A 23,991-nucleotide genomic window follows, 5' to 3' on the forward strand; every position below is an offset into this window, starting at 1 on the left:
CTCTCCAAAGCACCAAGTCCTATGTCTTTTTGCTACTTTGTTCTTCTGTTATCAGCATAACATCTGACAAGTTCTCCGACAACCTGAAATTTGAGTCGGGGTGGGTGCTATAAATAGATTAGCAGAGAGCTGGTCTATTCATAGCACATTTCTTCCTTAGTCTGCCTATATGGTGTGTGGGGGTGTGTGCCTTTTCTCCAATCAGCTGTCACACAGCGTATACAAAGACTTCACTCCCAGTGCTAAACAAAAAAAAAAAAATCTAACACGAGGTGCACTAAAGAATATAGCAAACTGAAGGAAGCAGATAAGTTTTACATGCATATGTCGGCATATTTGTTTCATCTCTGTGTATAATCAATCTGAGGCTGTTCACTTCACTGGGTATATGTGAGGGTTTACATCAACTTTAATGACAGTCTGTTTCCATCAGACAGCCCATAGAGGCCAGCGGGCTGAGTCTGCTTAACTTGCCATCCACCTGCTCAGTAAGGATCAGCACAGCGATCCACTGCTGAGCAGGTGGATTTGCTGGCAGACTGTACCAGTGTGAAAGGAGCCCAAGTCACCTCTAGGACACACAGAAAACAACTATTTTCTGAGTTCAATTCACGCTGCACAGTGATCTATGATATCATGAAGACAAGTTGCTTTTTATCGCAGTGCACTGGACAGAATTGAATGTTACTGCATAGCAGAGTACCATGCTGCTGTACAGTGGAATGAAATGTTATTTTTGTACACTTCAAATAAAGTTTGCAAAAAATTCAATAAAAAGTGTGCTTAGCTGAAACATGCATCACAGTGACAGTGGCAGATTCTGCTGTCAGAATACAATATCCCCCATGGGGCAGATCCTCTTTTTTTTTTTATTTCTTTATTTTTCCACTTTTTTCTTCCATTTATACAGAGCATATGGAATGACATTAATTTAATACACGAGATCAGTATATAGTCAAATAATTAAACATATCTTCTTTTCCATACCTCTCAACACAAGAAATAGGAAGAGAGGAAACTAGAATACAAAAGTAAAAATTCCAACTACCAAGATCCAGTACCGCCCATCTTCCCTACAAATCAGAGATGCGGGTACTGGGGACCTGGATCCTAACATCAGTTCATAAATAAAGAAGAGGGGAAAAAAAAGAAAATAGGAAGGAGAGGGCAAATGGAAAGGTCCTCTGTAAACCCACGTGCCCTTCCCAGTGTCCTGCCTTGGGTCGACGCTTCCCACGGCTCGAACCTTTATCACTGGTCCTCTCCACTCCCTCTCGGGGGCAGATCCTTTTATCCACCTTGTTTGTGCAGATGTAGCGTTTTACTACTATACAATTCTGCTTTTAAAGCTACCCTTGGAAAGCAGAACTGTCAACCTTTGGAGAGGGTAGTGTTAGAAGTATGAACAAATTTAGGTGTACTTGACTAATTTAAGCAGATATCCAGGCATTTAACCACTTCCCGTCCAGTCAATAGCAAATTGATGTCCGGGAAGTGGTTTCGTTATCCTGACTGGATATGTCCAGCAGGATAACACCCGCCGCGCACCCGTGGGGCTGCTCATCGCAGCGATCAGTGGTGCAGTGTGTCATTTTGACAAAATGGCAGTCTCCAGCAAGAAGAAACAGCACATACAAATTTTGGTAGCATAATTATTACTCTTGAATGTAGGTTTCTTGCTAAAGACAATTTTTTTTTATCAAGCTGTTCCGCTTTAACAAACTACTACCTTGAATTGCACAATGTGTGCCCTGTTATTAGACTCAAGGTCAGAAACACAGACATTTGGTGCCATTTACCTCTTCAGAGTCTGACAATAGCAGCTTCTTCATGATGTTGTACTGTGGAATGATATCATAGCAACTCTGGTCTCTAAATGAAAATAGAACAAGTTCAGTGCAAATGCAGACAAAATTGCCATTTACCAACTCATAAGCCACATACGATGGGCATGAGCCGTATTTTAACCATATTATCTATCACTTTTTAAGCCTCATTAAATTGGAACACAGGCAATGAATGTAATCAGGTTCTGAAACCCACCACATCCCCCAAGTTGCTGTTTGCAGCCCCTAGCTGAATTTTGGCAAGAGGGCAAATTAGCTTGCTTTGTTTAAAGGTAAAAACAAACATTTATTTTGTTTTTACAAGTTTATTTGTATTGTACTAGTATTGTTATTGTATTTCTGCAAAAAATTATTAAACTACAATACTGAAAACTTCCATCATACTATGCAGAGCAGTGCCTCCTCCCTTTATGACTTTCCTAAAGGGCTTATTTTTCCATTTTTCTTCTTATACAAGTCAATATGTTTGCAAAAGCAACACAACACAATTTAGAAAAACTCAAAAGTCAAGACGTTTATGCCCTTGTGCACATAATTAAGAACCAATACAAATTTCATAAAATGTGAAAATTGCCCTTCAATGTATTTAGGTGTTGTGTGTATACATAGCTGAACTTAAAAAGATAAAAAATTACTGACTATTTAGATCATGGGTACGCAATTCAAAGCAAGCATGCCATCACCTTTATAACATACTAATAAAAAAGGATTTTTGTACTCCTCATAAAATAATTTTCTTGGAGTGCATTAAGGAGAACATGAAGTCTTGTACAGGAAAACACATATACCGTATTTTCCGGCGTATAAGACGACTTTTTGGATGCAAAAAAATGCATCCAAAGTCGGGGGTCGTCTTATACGCCGGTGACAGTCTCCGTGCTGCTGCGGGCGTCCATGATTTGAAAGCCGCACCTTCTTCTCAGACTGTCCTGTGATAGGCGGAACACAAATCTTCCCAGCAGCGCCTCTGTTCTGTGTTCCGCCTATCACGGATGCCTTCTCATCCTCGGACGAGAGGATATCCGTGATAGGCGGAACACAGAACAGAGGCGCTGCTGGGAAGATTTGTGTTCCGCCTATCACAGGACAGTCTGAGAAGAAGGTGCGGCTTTCAAATCATGGACGCCCGCAGCAGCACGGAGACTGTCACCGGCCTGGAAGCCAGAAGCTGCAAAACGTGAGTGATGGCACAGTGGGTGGGGGTGGGGACAAGTGATGGCACAATGGGGGCATGTAATGTAATGGCACAGTGGGGGCATGTAATGTAATGGCACAGTGAGATTTGAAAAAAGCATGTTTCTGTCAGCGGTTGTTCCGGCTACCCCTCAGCTTCCAGAAAGACTAGAAGGAAGGGTGTAGTCTTATACAGTGAGTATATCCCAAAACCAAAATGTTTCCTGGAAAATTAGGGGGTCGTCTTATACGCCGGCAAATACGGTACTAATTTTCGCTATATCAGCTGGATGAAGAGAGTGGGCAATTGGAAAACTCTTGACAGGGAGTCCATGTATGGAGGTTCATATGTTGCATAAGATGTAATGATCTCAGGTATTCCTCATCCATTCTGTTGGCAAAATATAATTTTAACCGGACTAAACATGGATGGCAACGAATACACTTACTTTATAAATGCCAGTAAAATATCTGTGACAAACTTGGCTGATTTTACAATTGGACTTCCAGGTTCATTAAAAGTTCGAGTGTTGTGCTCTATATATCGTACTTCCCACATTAGCGAAGACAGACGCCTGCAAAGAAGATAATTATTAAAAATTATTTTACAAACATGAAAAAAAAAAACGAACGATGGAACATGGAGATCCAACAATTTATACAAGATAGTATTGCAAGGTGTTGTCTTATTGCTTATGCTCCCACATGCAGTTTCCCAAATATGTTAGATATTAGTAATTTTACCAACTTGGCAGATCACAAATGGAATAGTTACCTGTAGAACCTGTTTTCCAGTCGCTGTTTGATGGTACTAAGGTCAGTTGGGTATGCCACAACCATGCTGTACATTGGGTAGGCTTGGAGGTCTACAGGAGCCAGAAAGGCAGAAGCAATGTCTAAAGAAGAGAAAAAGAAAAGACAAGTTAAATGTCTTACTCAGACTAGATATACAAAAAAGGGTATGCATTTTAATCTTTACACATTTGGGGTTTAAAGTATCCCATTCTACTGACCTGAATATAAAGATGTTCTTCACTAAATTCAAAACAATTGACATGCCTTTACCCATATGCCATTTCAAGTAGTATAGTCACATGAATTTAGAGCACAAAGTTGGGCTCTGAGCTAGTATCAGTTAGTAACAGATCTAATTGCAAGCTCTTATTTTAGTGAAACTAAAATAGTGAGCAACAGCGCAGTGCAAGTTACTGGACATATATACAAAAAAAAACATTGGAAGTAATGCATTAAAACATCCAGGAATCAGACCAATGTGTAGATGACATTAATGTGTTTTGGTTGATTATATATATATATATATATATATATATATATATATATATATATATATATATATATATATATATATATATATATATACACACACATATACATATACACATACATATACACATACACATACACATATATATATATATATATATATATAAATAAATAAAAGATGCTTCAGAATTAAGCCATCTCACAATGCATTTGTCTATGGAGGATATCTATACGCTTGAGCTCCCTGGCCACGATTAGAGGCACTATTTTCCTGCTTCATTATAAAAATCTATCTAAAAGAAGGTGTCAAATATGAAAAGTTTGGAGAGAACACACAACTCAGAAATAGAATAGAACAGTCAGGAATTACAGCAGGGTGGACCTACCCTTCAAAGCCCAACTCCAGCTAAAGATTTTCCTCCTTTTTAAGGTTTTCAAACATACCTGACAGTGGGGGGTTTTACAGGCAGCGCTTGCCTATCTGCAGGCCCATGACCACCATAGTGGGTGCCACCCGGTAGAGGAAAGGTAGTAAAGTAGAGACACACTCCAATCACCTCCCCTTCTTGTTGCTGACTCTGAAGCATTGTGTAAAACTTCACTTCTGGGTCTCCTTGCCAATGTGGCCGGGAAATAATGTATTACATTCAATGGAGTGTGAGGCATCCAGGGCGAACTGAGCCAGAAGTGTGAAGTGTGAGTGGTTACCTGTCAAAATCAGATATCTCTTTCCCCCCCCCCCCCCCTCAAAGCGAGCAGACAAGTGGAGTTGCCTCTTTTGGATGGAGCTCCGCTTTAATATAATTTTTTTCCAGTGAATTACATTTTGTACTAAAAATTAATCACTGCATTTTTGGCCTAAAGGATACAAAATGTCCCAATAGTGATGGCGCTAAAACTCTTCCAATAAACATTTGATTTAGTGGCATAGCCAGCAGGTACAACTGACATGTTAAAGGGGTTGTAAAGGTAAACATTTTCCCCCTAAATAGCTCCCTTTACACCTTAGTGCAGTCCTCCTTCACTTACCTCATCCTTCCATTTTGCTTTTAAATGTTTTTATTTCTTCTGAGAAATCCTCACTTCCTGTTCTGTCTAACTCCACACAGTAATGCAAGGCTTTATTTCTGGTGTGGAGTGTTGTGCTCGCCTCCTCCCTTGAGGGGGCGAGCAGGAGAGTCAGGATGCCCACTAACACACAGCTCCTTTCTCTATCTGCAACATAGAGAGCGTCCTCCTGGTTGCCCCCTCAAGGGAGGGGGTGAGCACGACACTCCACACCAGGGAGAAAGCCTTACATTACTGTGTGGAGTTACAGACAGCAGAACAGGAAGTGAGGATTTCTCAGAAGAAATAAGGACATTGAAAAGCAAAATCGAGGGATGAGGTAAGTGAAGGAGGACTGCACTAAGGTAAAGGAAGCTATTTAGGGGAATTTTTTTTTTTACCTTTACAACCCCTTTAAATATGTCTAGGCCTCATGGGTTTGGGACATAAACATACTACAAAACATTAGATATACCTAGAGTCATCAGCTGATTGATGCCATCAATGATTCTCTCACATTCGTCATCTCGGCTTCTACACCCCCACTCTCCATCCAAGGTCCTGTAGAGCAACGACCGTACCTCAATTTCTGTCAACGGTACACTGGTGCCCAACTCCTCAGGAAAAACAGCTAACATTCATAAAAAGGAAAAAAAATATTAAACCTGGGCATTCAGTCAAATCATGTATTAAAAGTACTAAATTGCCACAAAAACGGTTGCAGCTTTAACCAAAAACACCATTAAAATGGTTTGGATCTTTATAGGATTGTGGGAATGATATGTAAGCCCTAAAATATGTAACGATTTCTACTTCTGGGGAAGAAAAAGTTTTTGTAAAAATATATATATTTTTTTTAAACCACTTGATCTCCAGAAGTTTTTACCAGGGCATTTTTTTTATTTAGCACCAAGCTACTATAACGGGCAATTGCTCTTTAAAGTAGCAATACATGCATTACTGTGAGCAAATTAAATGCATAGATTTGTTTTCACACAAATGGAGCTTTCTTTTGGTGGTATTTTATCACCACTGGGTTAAACTATTAGATAGAGATAGATAGATATATAGATAGAGATATTTAGATATATAGATATAATCTCTATCTCCATCTATCTCACACGTGCCGACCGCCCCATAGTACATTTACTGCAGGGTAGCTCCCGCTGTGATTTTAAACAACGGGAGCTGATCAGAGGGTCCCGCAGACCTAATGTCCACCAGCACCCGCTAATCGTTTGGTACACAGGCAGAATGGCAGTCGCCTATGTAAACCAAGCAGATTTCCATTCTGTCATTACAGAAGGCATGGTTCCTGTAAATAAACCTCCCCCACTACACTGAATCTCCAGCTAGGCACACATTTAACCCTTTGATCGTCCTTGTTAACCCCTTCCCTGTTCGTGTCATTAGAACAGTGACAGTGCATATTTTATCACTGATGCCTGTAATAATGTCACTGCTCCCCAAAAAAAGGCTCAAAAGTGTCAGCTCGCGTTTCATTTGTGCATCACAATATCGCAATCCCGCTAAAAGTTGCTGAACACTGCCATTACTAGAACGCTTACAGATGTGGCGGGAGGGAGGACGTCCCATCCCCTGATCGCTGGTGTTTCTCGGGCTTACCGTTTCTGCCAGTTCGCCCAAGAAACGATCAGACAGTGCCGCTGGCTGGTCACACAGGCGATCAAAGCAGATCCGCTTTGATTGCCTCTATGGCCTTGGAGGGCCGGAGCGACTTCACGACATCACTTCCGGTCCAGGCTGGAAGTAAACCATTTTTTGATCTTTTGCTTTTAAAGGTAAAAGGAGAGTTTTACCCTACATTTCTCCATAAAGAGGACCTGTGATCCTTGTTTCCTTGTAATAGGGATAACAAAAAATAAATAAAAAAATAAAAATGAAAAAATAAAAAAGGGACAGTGTTAAAACAAAAAGTAAAATAAATAAATATAAAAATTAAAGTGCCTTTAACACTTCATGCTTGCACACAGAAGCGAATGCAAACATATGCGGCGCATGCATATGTAAACGGAACTCGCACCACACGAGGTATCGCCGCAAACATTAGAGCGAGAGCAATAATTCTAGCTCTAGACAGGTAAACCTGTAAAGGCGTCTAAAGCGACAACTATGGAGATTTTTAGGCACTGTAGTTTGTCACAAGGGATGAGGCCTCACCCCCATAACCCTCCCCCCCCCCCATGTGAATTGGTAATGGGGTACATTGTGCCTCTACCATTTCACTAAGGAAGTGTAAAGAATTGTAAAAAAAAAAAAAAAAAAAACACAAACACACACACAAACACACAGTGGAGAAAGTCCTTTATTAAAAAAAAGAAAAAATAAAATCCAGCGGTGGTGATCCACTCTCGCTCTCCGCTACAACGCTGTCGGTATCCTGCGACGGGTAATCTCCTCTCCGCCGGGGTCCAGCGATGAGAAGATCTGACGCAGCTCCAGCCAGTGACAGCTCTTATGAAGTGAGGGCGGGGCCACTCGTCACGTGACCCCGTCCCCCTCTGACGCAAGGGAGAGCCCAGGCTTCCCCAGTGACGGGTGTGTCAGAGGGGGGGCGGGGTCACGTACTCACTACATAAGAGCGGTCACTGGTTGAAGCCGCGCCATTCGCCGGGCTGTCTCCGGTGGAGACAGGCGGCGATGCGTGTGCTGGATCCCGGACCTGGATAAAGAGATCTTCGCTGGACCCCAGAGAGGAGATCACACGTCGCAGGATACCAACAACGTTGGAGCGGAGACAGAGAGTGGATTACCACTGCTTGATTTTTTATTTATTTTTTAATAAAGGACTTTCTCCATGGTGTGTTTTTTTTTTTTACAATTCTTTACACTTCCTTAGTGAAATGGTAGAGGTACAATGTACCCCATTACCAATTCACATGGGGGGCGGGATCTGGGGGTCCCCTTTGTTAAAGGGGTCTTCCAGATTCTGATAAGCCCCCTCCCGCAGACCCCCACAACCACCAGGCAAGGGTTGTGGGGATGAGGCCCTTATCCCCATCAACATAGGGACATGGTGCTTTGAGGGGTCAAAGACCCTCAAAGCATCCTCCCAATGTTGAGGGCATGTGGCCTGGTACGGTTCAGGTGCGGGGGGGGCGCTCTCTCGTCCCCCCTGTTTTTCTGCGGCCTGCCAGGTCACATGCTCGGATAAGGGGTCTGGTGTGGATTTTTGGGGGAACTCCGCGTCATTTTTTTTTTAAATTTGACGCGGTGGGGTTCCCCTTAATATCCATACCAGACCTGAAGGGCCTGGTAATTGAATTTGGGGGGACCCCCCACGCTTTTTTTTGTGAATGACTTTTCTCTGAATTGCCGGGAGCCGACAATTTATTATAGCCATGAGTGATTTTAAATGACTTTCCTTCAGAAATGACACTTTATACAGGGACAATTCTAAGCATGGGAAACATGCGCTGCTTCACAGGCATACTATACACCCCCCCCTAGGTACGAAATTTAAAGGAATATTTCACTTTTATTGTTTCACGTTTAGCATTATTAAATTCACTGCTCTCGAAAAAAAACTGCAGTTTTTAAAACTTTTTGCATGGCAGGACTCCTTAAACACGTTTTAGGACAATAACTTGCATATTAGCCTTATAAATTAGCCCTTTAGATTTCTCCCATAGACTTTTACAGGGTGTTCCGCGGCTTTTCAAATTTGCCGCGAACGCCTTAAATTGTTCGCCAAACAGGCAATGTTCGAGTCGAACCTCATTCCTATTTGTCACCATTCCATGAGCGTAAGCAATTTTAAAGCATGACATGTTAGGTATCCATTTACTCTGCGTATCATCATCTTTCACATTTTACCCAAAAAATTTGGGGTAAATATTGTGGAGGGTTTTATTCATTAAAAGTGAATTTTTCCCCCAAAAAAATTGTGTTTGCAAAACAGCTGCGCAAATACCAGTGACAAAAACAATTCCCTGGGGTCTCTGCTAAAAAAATAAATAAAAAAAAATAATATGTTTTGGGGTTACAGGTAATTTTCAAGTAAAAAAGACAGATTTAAGCTTGTAAACAAAGTGCCAGAAAAAGCCTAGTCTTAAAGTGGTTAAATGTGGTGGCTGCATTAGTTTTTCTTTTTTGGTTGTTTAGGCTTTTTTATCTTTTATATTCATTGGTGAACCCGCCAGTAACACACTCCCTGTCTTAAGCTGACAGTACACTTGAAGATACTTATACAAACATTCTGATCAGTACATTGGATGACTTAATAAAGGTTGTCTGAAAGCATTTTGAAATTATTTGTTTTTGAACTAATGGGTTTACCCGAATGAAAACCACATTCACCATTTAAAATTTGTTCTTTTGACAAAAACTTTCCATACTGCTCCTTCAAATTTTCTCATCACTGCATTTGAAAAACACCAAAATTGAATGAATGTTCTAGTGCAAGGCCATCTTTAGGGTAGTTCCACTCTATGGAGGAGCAATAGAGCCACCCTTAGGCCCCGTTCACATGATCACGTAGCAGGTACAATCATTCCCCCTAAGTGAATTTGACATGATTCCATGTGTCTAGTGGGGCAACACTCCCTTGAATAGGCTGGCCTATGCATGTTTGTCGCTTGAAAAGAAGCTCCTGCTCCTTTTCGGGTTACAAGTTTCACATGATTTGTGAAGGCATAGTTTGCTGTGATTGCTAGTTGTACCAGCAAATTTAGATGGCCTTCACTAAAAAAAAATTGAGCTGAACGTCATCTAACAGTTTTTATTTTACCTTTTGTTATACATTTTGACATAAATAGTTGACCATTACATATACACTCCTGCCAGTGGTAAATGATTTTTCTTAACCCTCTTAATGCCACTTTTGCAGGACAGCTTGGTCTGTTAAAGGAAGAAAAAAATAAATAAAGTAACAGACTTACTGGCTGGATCACCGGTAAAACTAGTGCAGACCACATTTAGGGATTGGCAAGCTGTAACATAAAATGTTTGCCTTTAGGTTTCGATACGGTTTAATGAAATTATAATGAATACATTCAAAAAGTAGGTTAGAATTTCTAAACTCAGGTTCATGCTGAAATAACAAAAACAATCACAGTGTTAGCCTTATACTGTGCAAATAAAACATTAATAGCTGCAATTAAGACACAGACAAAATATAAAAATACATTTTGAAAATGAAAAGTCCAAACATAAAAGCACTTGCTAAAAAGTCCATAAAAATTGTGCATAAAACGAACAAATCAGTGAATGCGCTCCTTGTGTTCTTGTTATCACTCGTTGCCCCTGCGTTCTCCCACACTCACCTGAAATATACGACTCTTAGCTAGCATAAAAGAGTTAAACAAGTGCCCATTTTGCTCCACTTATGCATCTCCCTGATGCTCCAGAGCCCTTTCAGCTGGTATGGTGTGGACTTATTCCATATGCAGATTATTGGGAAAAATCACTCATTTGCAAACCCCAGTACTCAAAAGCAGGAATAGAAATAAAATAAAAATAAAAAAAATCTACCATAGTTTAACCTCGTTTATTGAATTTAAAACCCAAGCAGAATCAATGCACTCAACTAGTGTGCTCACTGGAAGATATCCCCACTATTTCTGTGCTGGGGACAACCCAAAATTAGGGACGTTCTTTTTTCTTTACCTTTTGGTGATACCACTTACCTTTTTGGCGCCTGTTGGCGTTCTTTAGCCTTTTTTGTTTTCTATGCTCTTATTTTTCTCTTTTAAAATGAGAATATAAATCAGAGTACTTTATATTCCCTGCAATTGTCTCTTGGTTTTTGGAAGTGAGACTGATGCTTATGAATATTCTGCAATTACTGTATTTCACATTACACTTCCATGATACTTTGGATTGTCCAAATTCTTTTTGGTGAGATACTGTATTGATATTGTATGTTTATATGCTTTTTGGATGCTTTTATGCCTTTATAAAAATAAAGAATTTGAAAAAAATATAAAAATCTTTAGTGATAATCAACAAAACTATTAGAGAGTGGAAATCTCCCAAACAGTGGCAGGGGGGGGGGGGGTTTACAGAAAGAATTAAAATGCTGACAGGGGCTCCGAGCCCTGTCCACTCTCCAAAAGAAAAAGTGATATTAAAGTCTTGTTTTTTAATTAAAAAACAAACCTGTTACAATAGCCTGCTCTGCATAATGATTTTGCACCGATCAACCTAAATCCTCCTCTTCTCAGGCTCCCCATCGACACTCCAGGGCCCTCCCTCTTGCCGGGTGCCCCCACAGCAAGCAGCTTGCTCTGTGTCAATTCACACATGGAGCTGTGGCTTTGCCTGCCCCCCTCTGTCTCCTGATTGGCTCACTGGCTGTAATTGACAGCGGCCGGAGCCAATAGCGAGTCCAGGAGAGGCAAGGCTCTCATGGAGATCCCCGAATCGAGAGGGAGCTCAGGTGAGCATTGTGGGGGCTGGTGCACACACGTTTTTTTACCTTCATGCATTAAAAAAACCTTGTGCCTTTACAACCACTTTAAGGTAGTTAAATAATTCTATTAGTATATTGATGAAAGGGCAAACAAACAAGGAAGGCAAAACATAAGCAGATTAATCTTCAGCTTTAAGTAAATCATCCCCAAAGATAACAAAGGCTCTAAAGTAAGTCTCATGCCTTTCTAAAGCCTTGTACACACGGGCCGAATATAATCTGGTTCAACAGAAACTTGCCAACATTCTGCCCATACGTACATCAGCCGGGCCTACAAAAGCTGGCCAAACAGGCATGCTGGAAAGCCAGCGTTTGAGTGGCATAGGTGGAAGTTAATGGCCGCCACTGGCGTTTGCTGGATCCCTTGGTGACAGCCACAGCTAGTGAGGGCACGATGGGCGTTTCCAGTAATGAGTGAATAGATTGTAAGCACTCCGTCAATCTCTAAACCCCTGGCATCCATGTGATGCTTCACGTAGCATTGAGACTCATGACGCATAACCTGGAAGTGTTACTCAGTTTATGCCAGCAGCATCTGAGCCTCTGCGAGTATAGAGCTTACACCGATTATGACAGTGAATAGTGATGCAGCACACCGAGTGTTGCATTTTTGCACTTGTCAAGCGCTTTCTTGGTAAGCAAGTTTTTTTGTTAACTTATTGTTCAAATAAACGGAAGGATGTTATGCTATGTGTTGCTTCTAGCTCTGAAAACTGAAGAAACCTGCTAGATAAAAAAAATTTTTTTTTTTTGATTAAACGAAAAAAGGTTTTGCTTCTCTAAGAGAAGACTTTGTTTTTCCTAGGACGCTAGCGAAAAACTGAGGCAGGCAGGGAGTGGGAAGGGTTATACTGGGTGTACATCTTTGACAGTGTAAACCCATTATATATAGTGAAAAGTTTTGTTTGTTTTTGGGTTTTTTTTCATGTGAATGTAGCTTTATTCCGGTACAATATAAACATAGGCAATCATTTAATACCTCAGCTTTTTTTTTTTAAAGAAAAATCCTTTACACAACTATAAATGCGATGATAATGCGAATTGGGCACACCAAAAACTGTGTGAAAAGACACAGTGCAGCCATGTTGTTCAGAATTTATAAGACAGCAATATTTTTTTTTTAGAATAGGAGACACAAGAGCAGCTTAAAACTCCAGTTAGTGCTATACACAACTGTAAAATAAGTTAATGCAGGTTAAAATAAAGTTAATGGATGAACAAATGCTTTAAAAATGTATGCAAACAATATTGCAATGCTTTGAGTTTTGCAGTATTGATTGCATCATTCTTCTGTGGCAACGTTTCAAGGTGTGTGCTAGCACTACATTTCCAAAATATATTTCACAGGCCCAGTTTAATAAATATTGTTTCAAAAAGTATTGTGAGGAATTGGCTGGTAGGATTGTGGACAGTGTATATGTGTCGCCTAGATTTCTCATGGGAGTGGCTCCAAGGCTTGTGTTTTTTTTTTTTTTAAATAAGATTGCTATTACACCTTAAAATACATTCTTTTGAGTATGGCTATATATGCGAGGGCTCTTCTGGCTTTTAAGTGGCACAAAAAATGCATCCGATTTCTTGACTACCCTTCACATTTTCATAGGCACTAAAGTGACCGGACATTGGAAACACGGTTTGGAAAGCAGATGCCAAAATGCATTTGCCAGGAAGAATGGGGGAGTCTCGTAAGATTACATTTTTTGCCACAAGTTCTGGTAAATGGAGAGGCGAAAAAAGTTTTTTTTTTTTTCTACTGCCTAGCTGCATAGAGGGGCCCAGAATTCAAGAAGCATCTTTAAAGGGGTTGCAAAGGCAGAAGGTTTTTTTATCCTAATGCATTGTATGTGTGCAGCAGCCCCCCCCCCCCTTATACTTACCTGAGCGCGCTCTTTATCCAGCAATGTGCATGAGCGCCTCTCAGCCGTCTGGGACTCTCCTTCCTGATTGGCTAGGACACAGCAGCATCATTGGCTCCCGCTTCTGTCAGTTAGCCAATCAGGAGAGAGTTGGGGTGGGGCCAAAGCGCAGCTCTGAGTGTACACACAGAGCTGCGGCTTGGCTTGGGTGCCCCTATAGCAAGGTGCTTGCTTGCTGTGGGGCACTCAACAGGAGGGAGGGGCCAGGAGTGCCGAAGTGGGACACAAGAAGAGGAGGATCCAGGCTGCTCTGTGCAAAACCACTGAACAGAGCCGGTAAGTATAACATGTTTGTTACTTTTAAAGAAAAAGAAACAAAGCTTTAGTATCACTTTAAGCTTTTCAAGAAGTAGCATCCCATTTCCTGAATACTCATCAAATTTTCAGACGCTCTGAAACGCCAGGACACAACATGTATATTAAACCCAAAAAGCACACTTCTACTCTTACTCTGCCTGGTTATGGAGACACCCCATGTGTGAAACACTTAAGCCCCTTTTACACAGGGCTGATACATTCAGCGGACTCCACTAGCTCAGCGGGAGATCGCTCCGTTGATGCCCGCTGAGCCGGCGAATGACAGGTCAGTCTCCACTCACTGTTCAGGGATGGACCTGTCGGAGCTCTGCAGTCCTCTATGGTATATAAAAATGGACAGCCTGTCTATTTTCATCCGATCCGCTGGACGGATGGTGAACATATCGCCATCCGTCTGTTTTGAGCGGATCTCGTCGGATCAGATGGCAGGTGGGTGCCGGAGAACACATCCCTGCTGACATCCGCCTGCCCAAACAAGTCAAAAACTGACAAGCAGATTGCGGATCAATCGTGTGAAAAGGGCCTTAATGTTTGGACTCATTAAGTACCTAACATTGTATCATGTGTATAACAAAAACCAACCAATATTGTATCAAAAACTGTACAGTAAAAGGAGAAGTAGGAATAAAGCTCTTTAGTCACCACTTTTCCTGTGGTTCACAGAAGTGCACCTAGTTCTGCACTTCTGTGACCCAGATTCAGGCGTCAGTGGGCTAAAGACTGCTGTTTGGCTGACATCACTCAGCCGATCCAGGCTCTGGAGGAATCCTGACTTTAATGTAGCCTCTCAGCGTGCCACTAGCAGCCTGAACCAGCTGTTCCTGCCCCCTGCACAGCCCGGCACTCCAGTGAGTGCCGAGCTGGAGGAGTAAAAGCAAAGTCACCAGCTCGCTAAAGTCTGAAAACTGAGCAATCAGCAGTCTTTGATCACTCAGTTCTTGGTGAAGACACACAAAAAAATTTTATATATATATTATATATCTCAAAATATATAGTAAATTCTTATAAGCAAATATATAAATACTTATCAATTACTAAAGCAGCGCTAGTTGTCACTGAAACGGACTTCTCTTTTCTATGACCATGCATAGAAGAAAAAGTGCAAGATGTTAGAGTAAAAGCAAGAGTCCAGTGAAAAATGTTCTTGACATCAAGCGTGCACACTCCACCCTTCAGTTGTTTCTTATGTCAATCTCCCATTAAGGTAATGTACTCAACAGATGGTAGAGTATAACCAGCTCTGAATCTCTGCTCTGTTCGAATTCCTCCAACTCCAGGACCACCAGTTGATCAGTGTGCTTTGCTCCTAATATCAGCACAATATGAGGGCAAAGAAAGGACTAGATATGGTGTAATACCGTTTTAAAGTCTTTATTCCACAAGCTGTATCAAACAGCACATTGATATGGTTAACAGCATAAGTTAAAAGGTGGTTTAAAACACCCAGCAAATACCGGGCTGGTTCCTAGGCTCACAGTGGTATATCGTTGCATGTGTCAGTCCCGTCCACCGTGGACACCGCTCTACTACCACACACTGGAGCGCAGCTGGAACGCAGCACACAGTGTAATGCTTCCTGTTTGTCGTGAGGTCAAGCCCTGACGTTTCGTCCTTCCGACTTCCTCTGAGGGCGTGGAGTTGGAGGAATTCGAACGGAGCAGAGATTCAGAGCTGGTTAAACTCTACCATCTGGTGAGTACATTACCTTAAGGGGAGATTGACATGAGAAACAACTGAAGGGTGGAGTGTGCACGCTTGATGTCACTTGCATCAGACAGCTCACCACTCTTTTCAAAAACATTTCTTTCATTGGACTCTTGCTTTTACTTTAACATATTGAGAACTTTTTATTCTATGCATTGTCAAAGAAAAGAGGGGTCACAGTTTCAGTGACAACTAGTGCTGCTTTAGCAATTAATAAGTATTTATATATTTATCTGCTTATTAGAATTTACTATATATTTTGATGTTTTTTATTTTTTAAGTGGCTGCTGACAGGTTTATTTGAATGATAAATGGTAACATTTAATCATTGTTGTCTTGTTACAATGTCTTGATACCTCTAGCCCAGGTGTGCCCAACCTTTTGAAGAGCGAGGGCCACTTAAGCGACTTGGTAACCGGTTGCGGAGCAGGTGGATGTAGGGTGACCACATTTCCAAACTACCAATCAGGGACACCCCCCTTTCCAAAAATCAGCTTGTGCTGTAACAAATCACAGCACAGTCATTAGACACAATAGTCAGGATTTTTGATTTCTCCAATCACAAGCAGGGGGCGGGGATTGTGCTCCTCCAGGCATTCCCAGCCAGGACAATTACTGTCAGTGAGTAAAGGGGGGTCATCAGATCAGCTCGGGGGGTGGCTGTGTCAGTTTCATTCCGGGACACTGTCCTGGAATAAAAGGTAACTGGGACAGACCTGCAAAATGCGGGACTGTCCCGGGCAACCCTGGACACATACATGGGCACCCTAGGTGGATGGCAGCCCACTCTGCTCTATAGAGCCCACTCTTCTCTCAGCACAACAAACTCGCAGGTAATAGAAGTCAATGGCTCAGTGCAGGTAACCCACAGGTGAACTTCTCTGTACCTGTGGATCAGTTTTAAAGCAACCAAGTAACCACTGCAGAACAGATATGCCCATATATACACTGTAATTTTAGTAATAAACTTACCTTTAATAACAGTATTCTATTGCATCCCAGGGCAGGAGGTTGCGGGGCACATGAGAGGGCTCCGTGGGTCACATGAGGGCTCCGCGGGCCACATGTGGCCCCCCCCAGCCACTGGTTGGGCTCCCCCTGCTCTAGCCCATAGCGCCGAGATAGTGGAATTAGGCCTATATCTTCACTATTTGTTTAAATATGTGTGTGTGTGTGTGTGTGTGTGTGTGTAATATATAAAACACAAACTGTCTGATCAGCAACTGCAAACAAGCTGTGATCAGTAATCTGCGCAAGCTGTGATCTGGAAACACTGGCACTAGCTATGACCTCCTAACTGGAAACACTGCCAACTAACATTGATGTGAAAACAGGAAGCATTTGCTGTGATCTGCAATCACTGGCACTTGCCACGATCAGCAAAACGAAAGAACTGGTACTGCCTGTAATCAAGCACTGGCAATGATTAGGGGCACTGTGATTAAGCAGCAACCATCAGATCAGCAACAGTTGAACATTGGCTGCGGATTAGCACTTTAAACTCCCCCTCCCACAACTGATGTGTGTATGCTCAAGAAGAAAGAAAGCTGGCAGCTGTGGCCAGTGTTTACACTTGTGATCGCAGTGACTGATCACAACTAAATAGAAGGTACAGTACCACAGTCATTGGCACTATACTATTAGCTGTGTACCTTTTGCCTGTGATCTGCACTGTCCAATGACAGTGGAATCAAAGAGACTGTGGATGTACATAGGAAAAACCCACAATTTTTTTAAAAACCGACTCAGAAGAGGAAGTGCCCCCCCATCAGCTATTTAAAGTGGTTGTAAACCTCAAACATGAAATATGAACAAAGCACATCGTTCTATAGTGTATACTTGTCTCAATATAGAGCATTAAGTGTAATTTCTGTCTGCGGCTTTGCTCCTCTTCTATCAGCATGAATCACTTCTGACAAATTTTCAGACACTAAGGGAAAAAATGGTGATGGAGAGAGCTCCAGCCGATTGATAGCCTTCGCTCTGCTCCTGTGTGCTCTTAAAGCGGTTCTCCACCCTAAAGTGAAGTCCCGCTGATCGGAACCCTTCCCCCCTCCGGTGTCACATTTGACACCTTTCAGGGGGGAGGGGGTGCAGATACCTGTCTAAAGACAGGTATTTGCACCCACTTCCGGCCCGGCATTCACGGGCAAAAGACGGGCATTGCGTCACATCCCGTCGCCCCCCCCCCCCGTTGTGTGCTGGGAACACTCGGCTCCCAGCACACAGCGGGAGCCAATCGGCGGGCGCGGCGCGACTCGCGCATGCGCCGTAGGGAACCGGGCAGTGAAGCCGCAGCGCTTCACTTCCTGGTTCCCTCAGCGTGGATGGAGGGGGGAGCAGCAGTGTGACGAGCGATCGCTCGTGCTCTGCTGCGGACGGCGCTGGACTCCAGGACAGGTAAGTGTCCTTATATTAAAAGTCAGCAGCTGCAGTATTTGTAGCTGCTGGCTTTTAATATATTTTTGGGGTGGAACATCCGCTTTAAAGGATAAGTTCACCTTTGTGAACATGTTACACCCATATTTAGGGTGCAATGTTCAGCATCTTCCTGCTCTGCCGCTACACCCCTTACCCCCCACCCACACGGCTGCATCATTCATTCACAGAGTGTTAAGAATTAACAAACTACAAGTATCGACAGCCTTTGCGGCTACAGTTCTTAATGGACCATCAGGGTGCTGATGAGCGCTCCAATTCACTGATCTTCCTGTCATTCAGTAACTGCCTTCCCATATTGGAGGTACCGGCAGACAGCTACATAGACAGTCTGCAGGAGCTGGACATTTAATTGCATTTAATGCTTTACAGGGTCTTAAAAAAAAAAATGCAAGTATTTTTTTTTAACCTACAAAAAATGTGCATTTATTATTTTTAAAGGTGAACTTGTCCTTTAAAGGGGTTGTAAAGTAATTTTTTTAAATAACAAACATGTTATACTTGCCTCCACTGTGTCTGGTCTTCTGGGGTCCCTCAGCGGCTCCTCCCCACAAAAACTCAACACCTTCATGCGAGCGAGCTCGCATGGTGTTGAGTTCCTGCGGGCATGCTCCCGTCATACAGCCGGCGGCTATTGCTGCTCACTGTATCACTCGGCCCCCGGCGCGCCGCGTCATTGGATGCGATTGACAGCAACGTGAGCCTATGGCTGCTCTGCTTTCAATCCATCGAGTGTAGCCAATCAACGGCCAGGCTCAGAAATGAGGATGACGGGAGCGAGCGTGGGACTTTCAAAGGGTCAGGTAAGTAAAACGGGGGCTGGGGGGTATTGTCCGATGTTTTTTCACCTTAATGCATAGGCTGCATTAAAGAGGTTGTAAAGGTTCATCTTTTATTTTCTAAATAGGTTCCTTTAAACTAGTGAATTGTTGGTTCACTTACCTTTTCCTTTGATTTCCCTTCTAAATGTTTTTTTTCTTTGTTTGAATTTCTCACTTCCTGTTTCTCCTCAGTAAGCTTTCCACCATCATCCGAGTGGTGGAAAGTCATTTAGAATAGCTTACTGAACACCTTACTGAGGAGGAACAGGAAGTGAGAAATTCAGACAAAGAAAAACAACATTTAGAAGGGAAATTGAAGGAAAAGGTAAGTGAACCAACAATGCACTAGCTTAAAGTGACCCATTTAGAAAATAAAAAACGAACCTTTACAACCCCTTTAAGGTGAAAAAACATTAACCTTTACAACCCCTTTAAGACTAGTAGTGGGGTGGTTTAAGATAAAGAGCACTTTAAGAATGCATACTTATCCTTTTTACCTCTTTCCCCTGCCCTAACCTAATCCACCCGTCCCCTACCTTGATCTGATGGACGCAGCCTTTGCTGTTTGTTTACATGCAGCATCATAAATAAGTCCCACTGTCCCGATTGCGTGGCTTATTACAGGTCTACAAGAACTCCCCAGATCCTTTTGCATCCTCAATTCCCCCAGAAGTTCTTCCTCTAGCATGTAACTTTTCATATTTTTTAGCTTTCAAGTGCATTACTTTTTTCAATATTAAACCTCATCTGCCTTAAAGCTGTCCACTCTATTTTATGGAGGTCCTCTTGTAAAGCTTATATATCCTGACTATATTGTTTATGAACAAGTTAAAGCGGGGGTTCACCCTTAGAGGGCACTTTTTCCCCTTAGCTTCCTGCTCGTTTTCTCTAGGGGAATCGGCTATTTGTATTAAAATATGTGCAGTACTTGCCCGTTTTCGAGCTGCATCTTCTTCCGTCGCTTCCGGGTATGGGCTTCGGGAATGGGCGTTCCTTCTTGAGTGACAGTCTTCCGAGAGGCTTCCGACGGTCGCATCCATCGCGTCACGATTTTCCGAAAGAAGCCGAACGTCGGTGCGCAGGCGCAGTATAGAGCCGCACCGACGTTCGGCTTCTTTCGGCTACGAGTGACGCGATGGATGCGACCGTCGGAAGCCTCTCGGAAGAATGTCAATCAAGAAGGAACGCCCGCTCCCGAAGACCCATACCCGGAAGCGACGGAAGAAGATTCAGCTCGAAAACGGGTAAGTACGGCTCATATTTTAATACAAATAGCCGATTCCCCTAGACCGAACGAGCAGGAATCTAGAGGAAGAAAAAAATTTTTTTTAGAAATGGGTGAACTCCCACTTTAAGCAGAATTTGTCGCAGAAAAAGCCCCCGTTCACAACTCTAGACCATTTAGAAAACAAGCCATTAATCACCATCTTCTAAAAGCGTTTCTGAAACCAGTTTTCTATCTGGGTACATACAATAGCATTCATGCCAAAAGGACATTAATTTGTAAATGAAGCCTTTATGGGGTAATGTATCAAGTGCCTTAGCGAAAATCAGATACAATACATCCACGTGCCTTCCTCTGTCCAAATAACTTACCTCCTCATAGTATGTCAAAAGGTTGGTCTGGCAAGAATGGTCTTTAATAAATCTTATATATAGAGTGCTGCGCTAATCCAAAGTAATAGTGCAAATGGGGGGGGGGGGTGAGGAGGGGGTCCTGTGTAAGTTCACCTTACAGATTTTTTTCTGTAAAGGTGAACTTACCTTTTAAAGCGGAGTTCCACCCATATTTTTTACTCCTCACCATACACTACCAACCTGCATTCTTAAAATGAATTGGCAATTTTTTTGTGTTCACTTACCCGATTTATGCTTATATCCAATTCCACTTCTTCCTCTAGGGGGCTGCAGCGCCATGCGTCATTTCCGATTTTGCATTGGCTCTTGGGAGATATTGGTCAGCTTGGCATGGGGTCTATTGAAATTCTTGGCCAGCTTGACATTGCACTGCTCCAGTAACATTTAACATCGGCTGTAATGCCGAACTGACAAAAATTGCACCGCACATGCGCGAAATCGGCAGGTGCATGCTGGGAAGCCAGCATGCACGGAATCCATGAAGGAGGACTCTGTGGCTTCAGATGCCCACATCGTAGGTGGCAGCGCTGTGCAGAAACTTCACACATTAAGAAAACAATGCTGCTCAGACAGAAAACTGGGCATAGTTTACAGCATACCTTTGTTACATTGCACAAGGCATGAGTATTCTGGGGGATTTTTATCTTAAGTCATATTTTTGCCATAACTCTGCTTTAAGTTAGAAGTTGATCGGCTACCATGCACAGCTGCACCAAATACAGTGTTTCAGGGGCGCGCACACATTAAGTTTCGACATGTGTGGTATCCATTTACTGGGCACAATCTTTTATGGGGTAATATATTGCATTTGTGGGCACTAAAATTAAACATTGCCTTTTTTAAAGAATTTTTTTTTTTTTTTTTTTGCTCAATTGGAAAAAATACAAACCATTGTTGGGTATGAGTTCCATATCCCAAGGGCTCATCTTCTCTGTATCACCATTGTCCCAACTGAAAAAAATACAATAGCTTTTGTGAAATGAAAATTATAAACCAGACTACACATTCTTATACTGCAGCCAGTTAGTGCATTTTAAAACCGATGTGCAGGGCCAAAAGAGGCCTATGACCTTAAAGCGTTTGTTACCCCAACACTTCATATTCCTGATATGTGCCTGTTGTAACATGTGCTTGTATAAGAAAGTATCCTGTTCTAAAGTTGTATTGCTTCCTTTATGTGAAATCCCTGCTGTTCCTGCCAGTCCCTCCCTATTAAAAACAGAGCATTCTAAGCAGGAGAGGACAGCATGGACAGTTCTCTAGTTTCTGGGAACTTCATGCATTCTCCAATGATCAGACTTGTCTTGACACACCCCTACTGCACAGCCATTCATTGGGAAGATCAGACTGCTGCTGCTTCTCTCCCCCCCAGCTCTTATGCAGCTGAGAACAGAGGGAATGTGATCACTAAAAAAAAAAAAAGGTACTTATAATGCTTTTTTATAGCTAGATAAACCAGCCTAAACCAATGACCACGTGGTTGCCATAATCCCTTGGAAATTGCGAAAATGAAAACCTCTAGGGTTGGGATTATGTGGGCAACTGATAATCAAAAAAAAAATATAAAAAAAGACATTTTACAAAATAGTAGAGAAAAATTCATGACAGTACAATTTACACATAAAAACAAACATATGAATAGGCAAGAAGACACAATGCCACAGTACAAACTACCCCTTGGGGGGGGGGAATAAGAAAAAATGGATGAGCCACTTTTTCTTATTATCCCCCCCCAAGGGGTAGTTTGTACTGTGGCATCGTGTCTTCTTGCTTATTCATATGTCTGTTTTTGTTTTTATGTATAAATTGTACTGTCATTAATTTTTTCTACTATTTTGTAAAATAAATATATTTTTTTATATATTTTTTTGATTATTAGTTGCCCACATAATCCCAACCCTAGAGGTTTTCATTTTTGCTCTTTTATATCTATACAAAAAATGTTTGCCTTTCATTTCCATTTTAAACTGGATGAGTTGTTTTACAAGGTGATCATTTACAATCTCTTTAATCATGGGGTTTGAAGCAGTTGTTCAAAAGCTATCAAAGGCAAGAATCAATGATTAACAGATTACCCAGGTATATTCTGCCAGATTTGGCCAGTGTACAATACTGTTATACCAGTATGGAGAAAGCGTTTACAGTTACAACTTTATTTTTATTTTTAAATCTGCAGCTACTAACAGTGTAGCTGCTGACTTTTAATAAGGACACTTACCTGTCCTAGCCGCCCGCGATGTCGGTCCCCCAACGGCGATCCCCCAACGCAGGCGATCCCTCGGTCCTGGTCCTCCATCCTTACTAAGGGAAACAGGTAGTGAAGCCTTACGGCTTCACTGCCCGTTTCCTACTGCGCATGCGCGACTCACATGGTGCTTTGTGAATGGGCGGCTGCCTTCTGGGATACACACAGTTCCCAGAAGGCAGCGCGGCTCATTCACAAGAAGACACAGCGATGTAGGACAAGCCTGAAGATTCTCTAAGGTGGAAGAAGAGGCAGAAGAGCCACTTCCGCATAGCAACCGCCCTTTTAGGCGAGTATAAAAAATGTTTTTTTTTCCTTATTTTATGATTTTTAGGGGGGGGGGGGGGGGGGGGGAATGGGTGGAACTCTACTTTAAGCACACTTGAAATACTGTGGACAATTCAGGAGAGTGTTAAGCAGTCCATACATGATTCCATTTAAAAAAAAAAAAAAAAACACTCAACAAAAGAAAATCACTTGATGTGCCCATCCACACACTTGATGTGGACGAAGGAATCACACCCGTTCAGCTATTTTGTTCTGACAGCAGGGAGACTTTTCAGCCATCAGAATACACTGACCAGTACTGCAGGCTATAACCAGGTGGTGCTGATGGTGCAGACATTTTCCAAGAGGTTGGAAGAACAACTACTGAACAACCAGATTGCCCATTCCTGCTGAACAAGCTGGAATTCAATCCATGTATAACTGGTTTTAGATGATAAGCAGAATAAAGGTAAGCTGGATATACATGTATCGGAATTTTGGTCAGTGTGAAGCCCTCTCTGATGAACAAACAGTCCAGCTGGAAACCCAGCATTTGATCAGAGCATACAGCTAATGGCTGGAGCGCTGACCTGTGTATTTTGAGAGGGGGGATATCCCCGCCGTCAAAATACAATAGCACAGTGGGAGAGATCCCTACACCCCCAACCCTTGTGTGGATGCAGGGATCAGAGTTTTTTCAATCAACTGTGTGTATACCCAGCTTAAGACTAAAGCTGATTGATCTATCCACTCAGGAATAGTCTGCACTATTTTGTGTACAAGAAATTAAACAAGATTAAATATTCATATTACTTTGGTAACCCAAACAATGTTGGTAAATGGCAGATAGGCTCATGTA

At 42.2% G+C, this 23,991-nt stretch overlaps 1 protein-coding gene across 1 annotated transcript in view; it reads right to left on the reverse strand.

Moving 5' to 3' along the window:
• Positions 1–23,991, reverse strand: part of LOC120937056 (pleckstrin homology domain interacting protein) — a 194,934-nt gene that overhangs the window by 31,111 nt on the left and 139,832 nt on the right. The window contains exons 29-34 of the mRNA XM_040349995.1: positions 21,510–21,571; positions 10,253–10,303; positions 5,827–5,982; positions 3,796–3,916; positions 3,470–3,595; positions 1,800–1,872 (exon numbers count right to left, since the gene is read on the reverse strand). Of these exons, the coding sequence (XP_040205929.1) occupies positions 1,800–1,872; positions 3,470–3,595; positions 3,796–3,916; positions 5,827–5,982; positions 10,253–10,303; positions 21,510–21,571 (589 nt within the window). The remainder of the gene's footprint in view (positions 1–1,799; positions 1,873–3,469; positions 3,596–3,795; positions 3,917–5,826; positions 5,983–10,252; positions 10,304–21,509; positions 21,572–23,991) is intronic.

The sequence above is a fragment of the Rana temporaria genome, chromosome 4 (assembly GCF_905171775.1).
Source record: "Rana temporaria chromosome 4, aRanTem1.1, whole genome shotgun sequence".
NCBI lineage: Eukaryota > Metazoa > Chordata > Amphibia > Anura > Ranidae > Rana > Rana temporaria.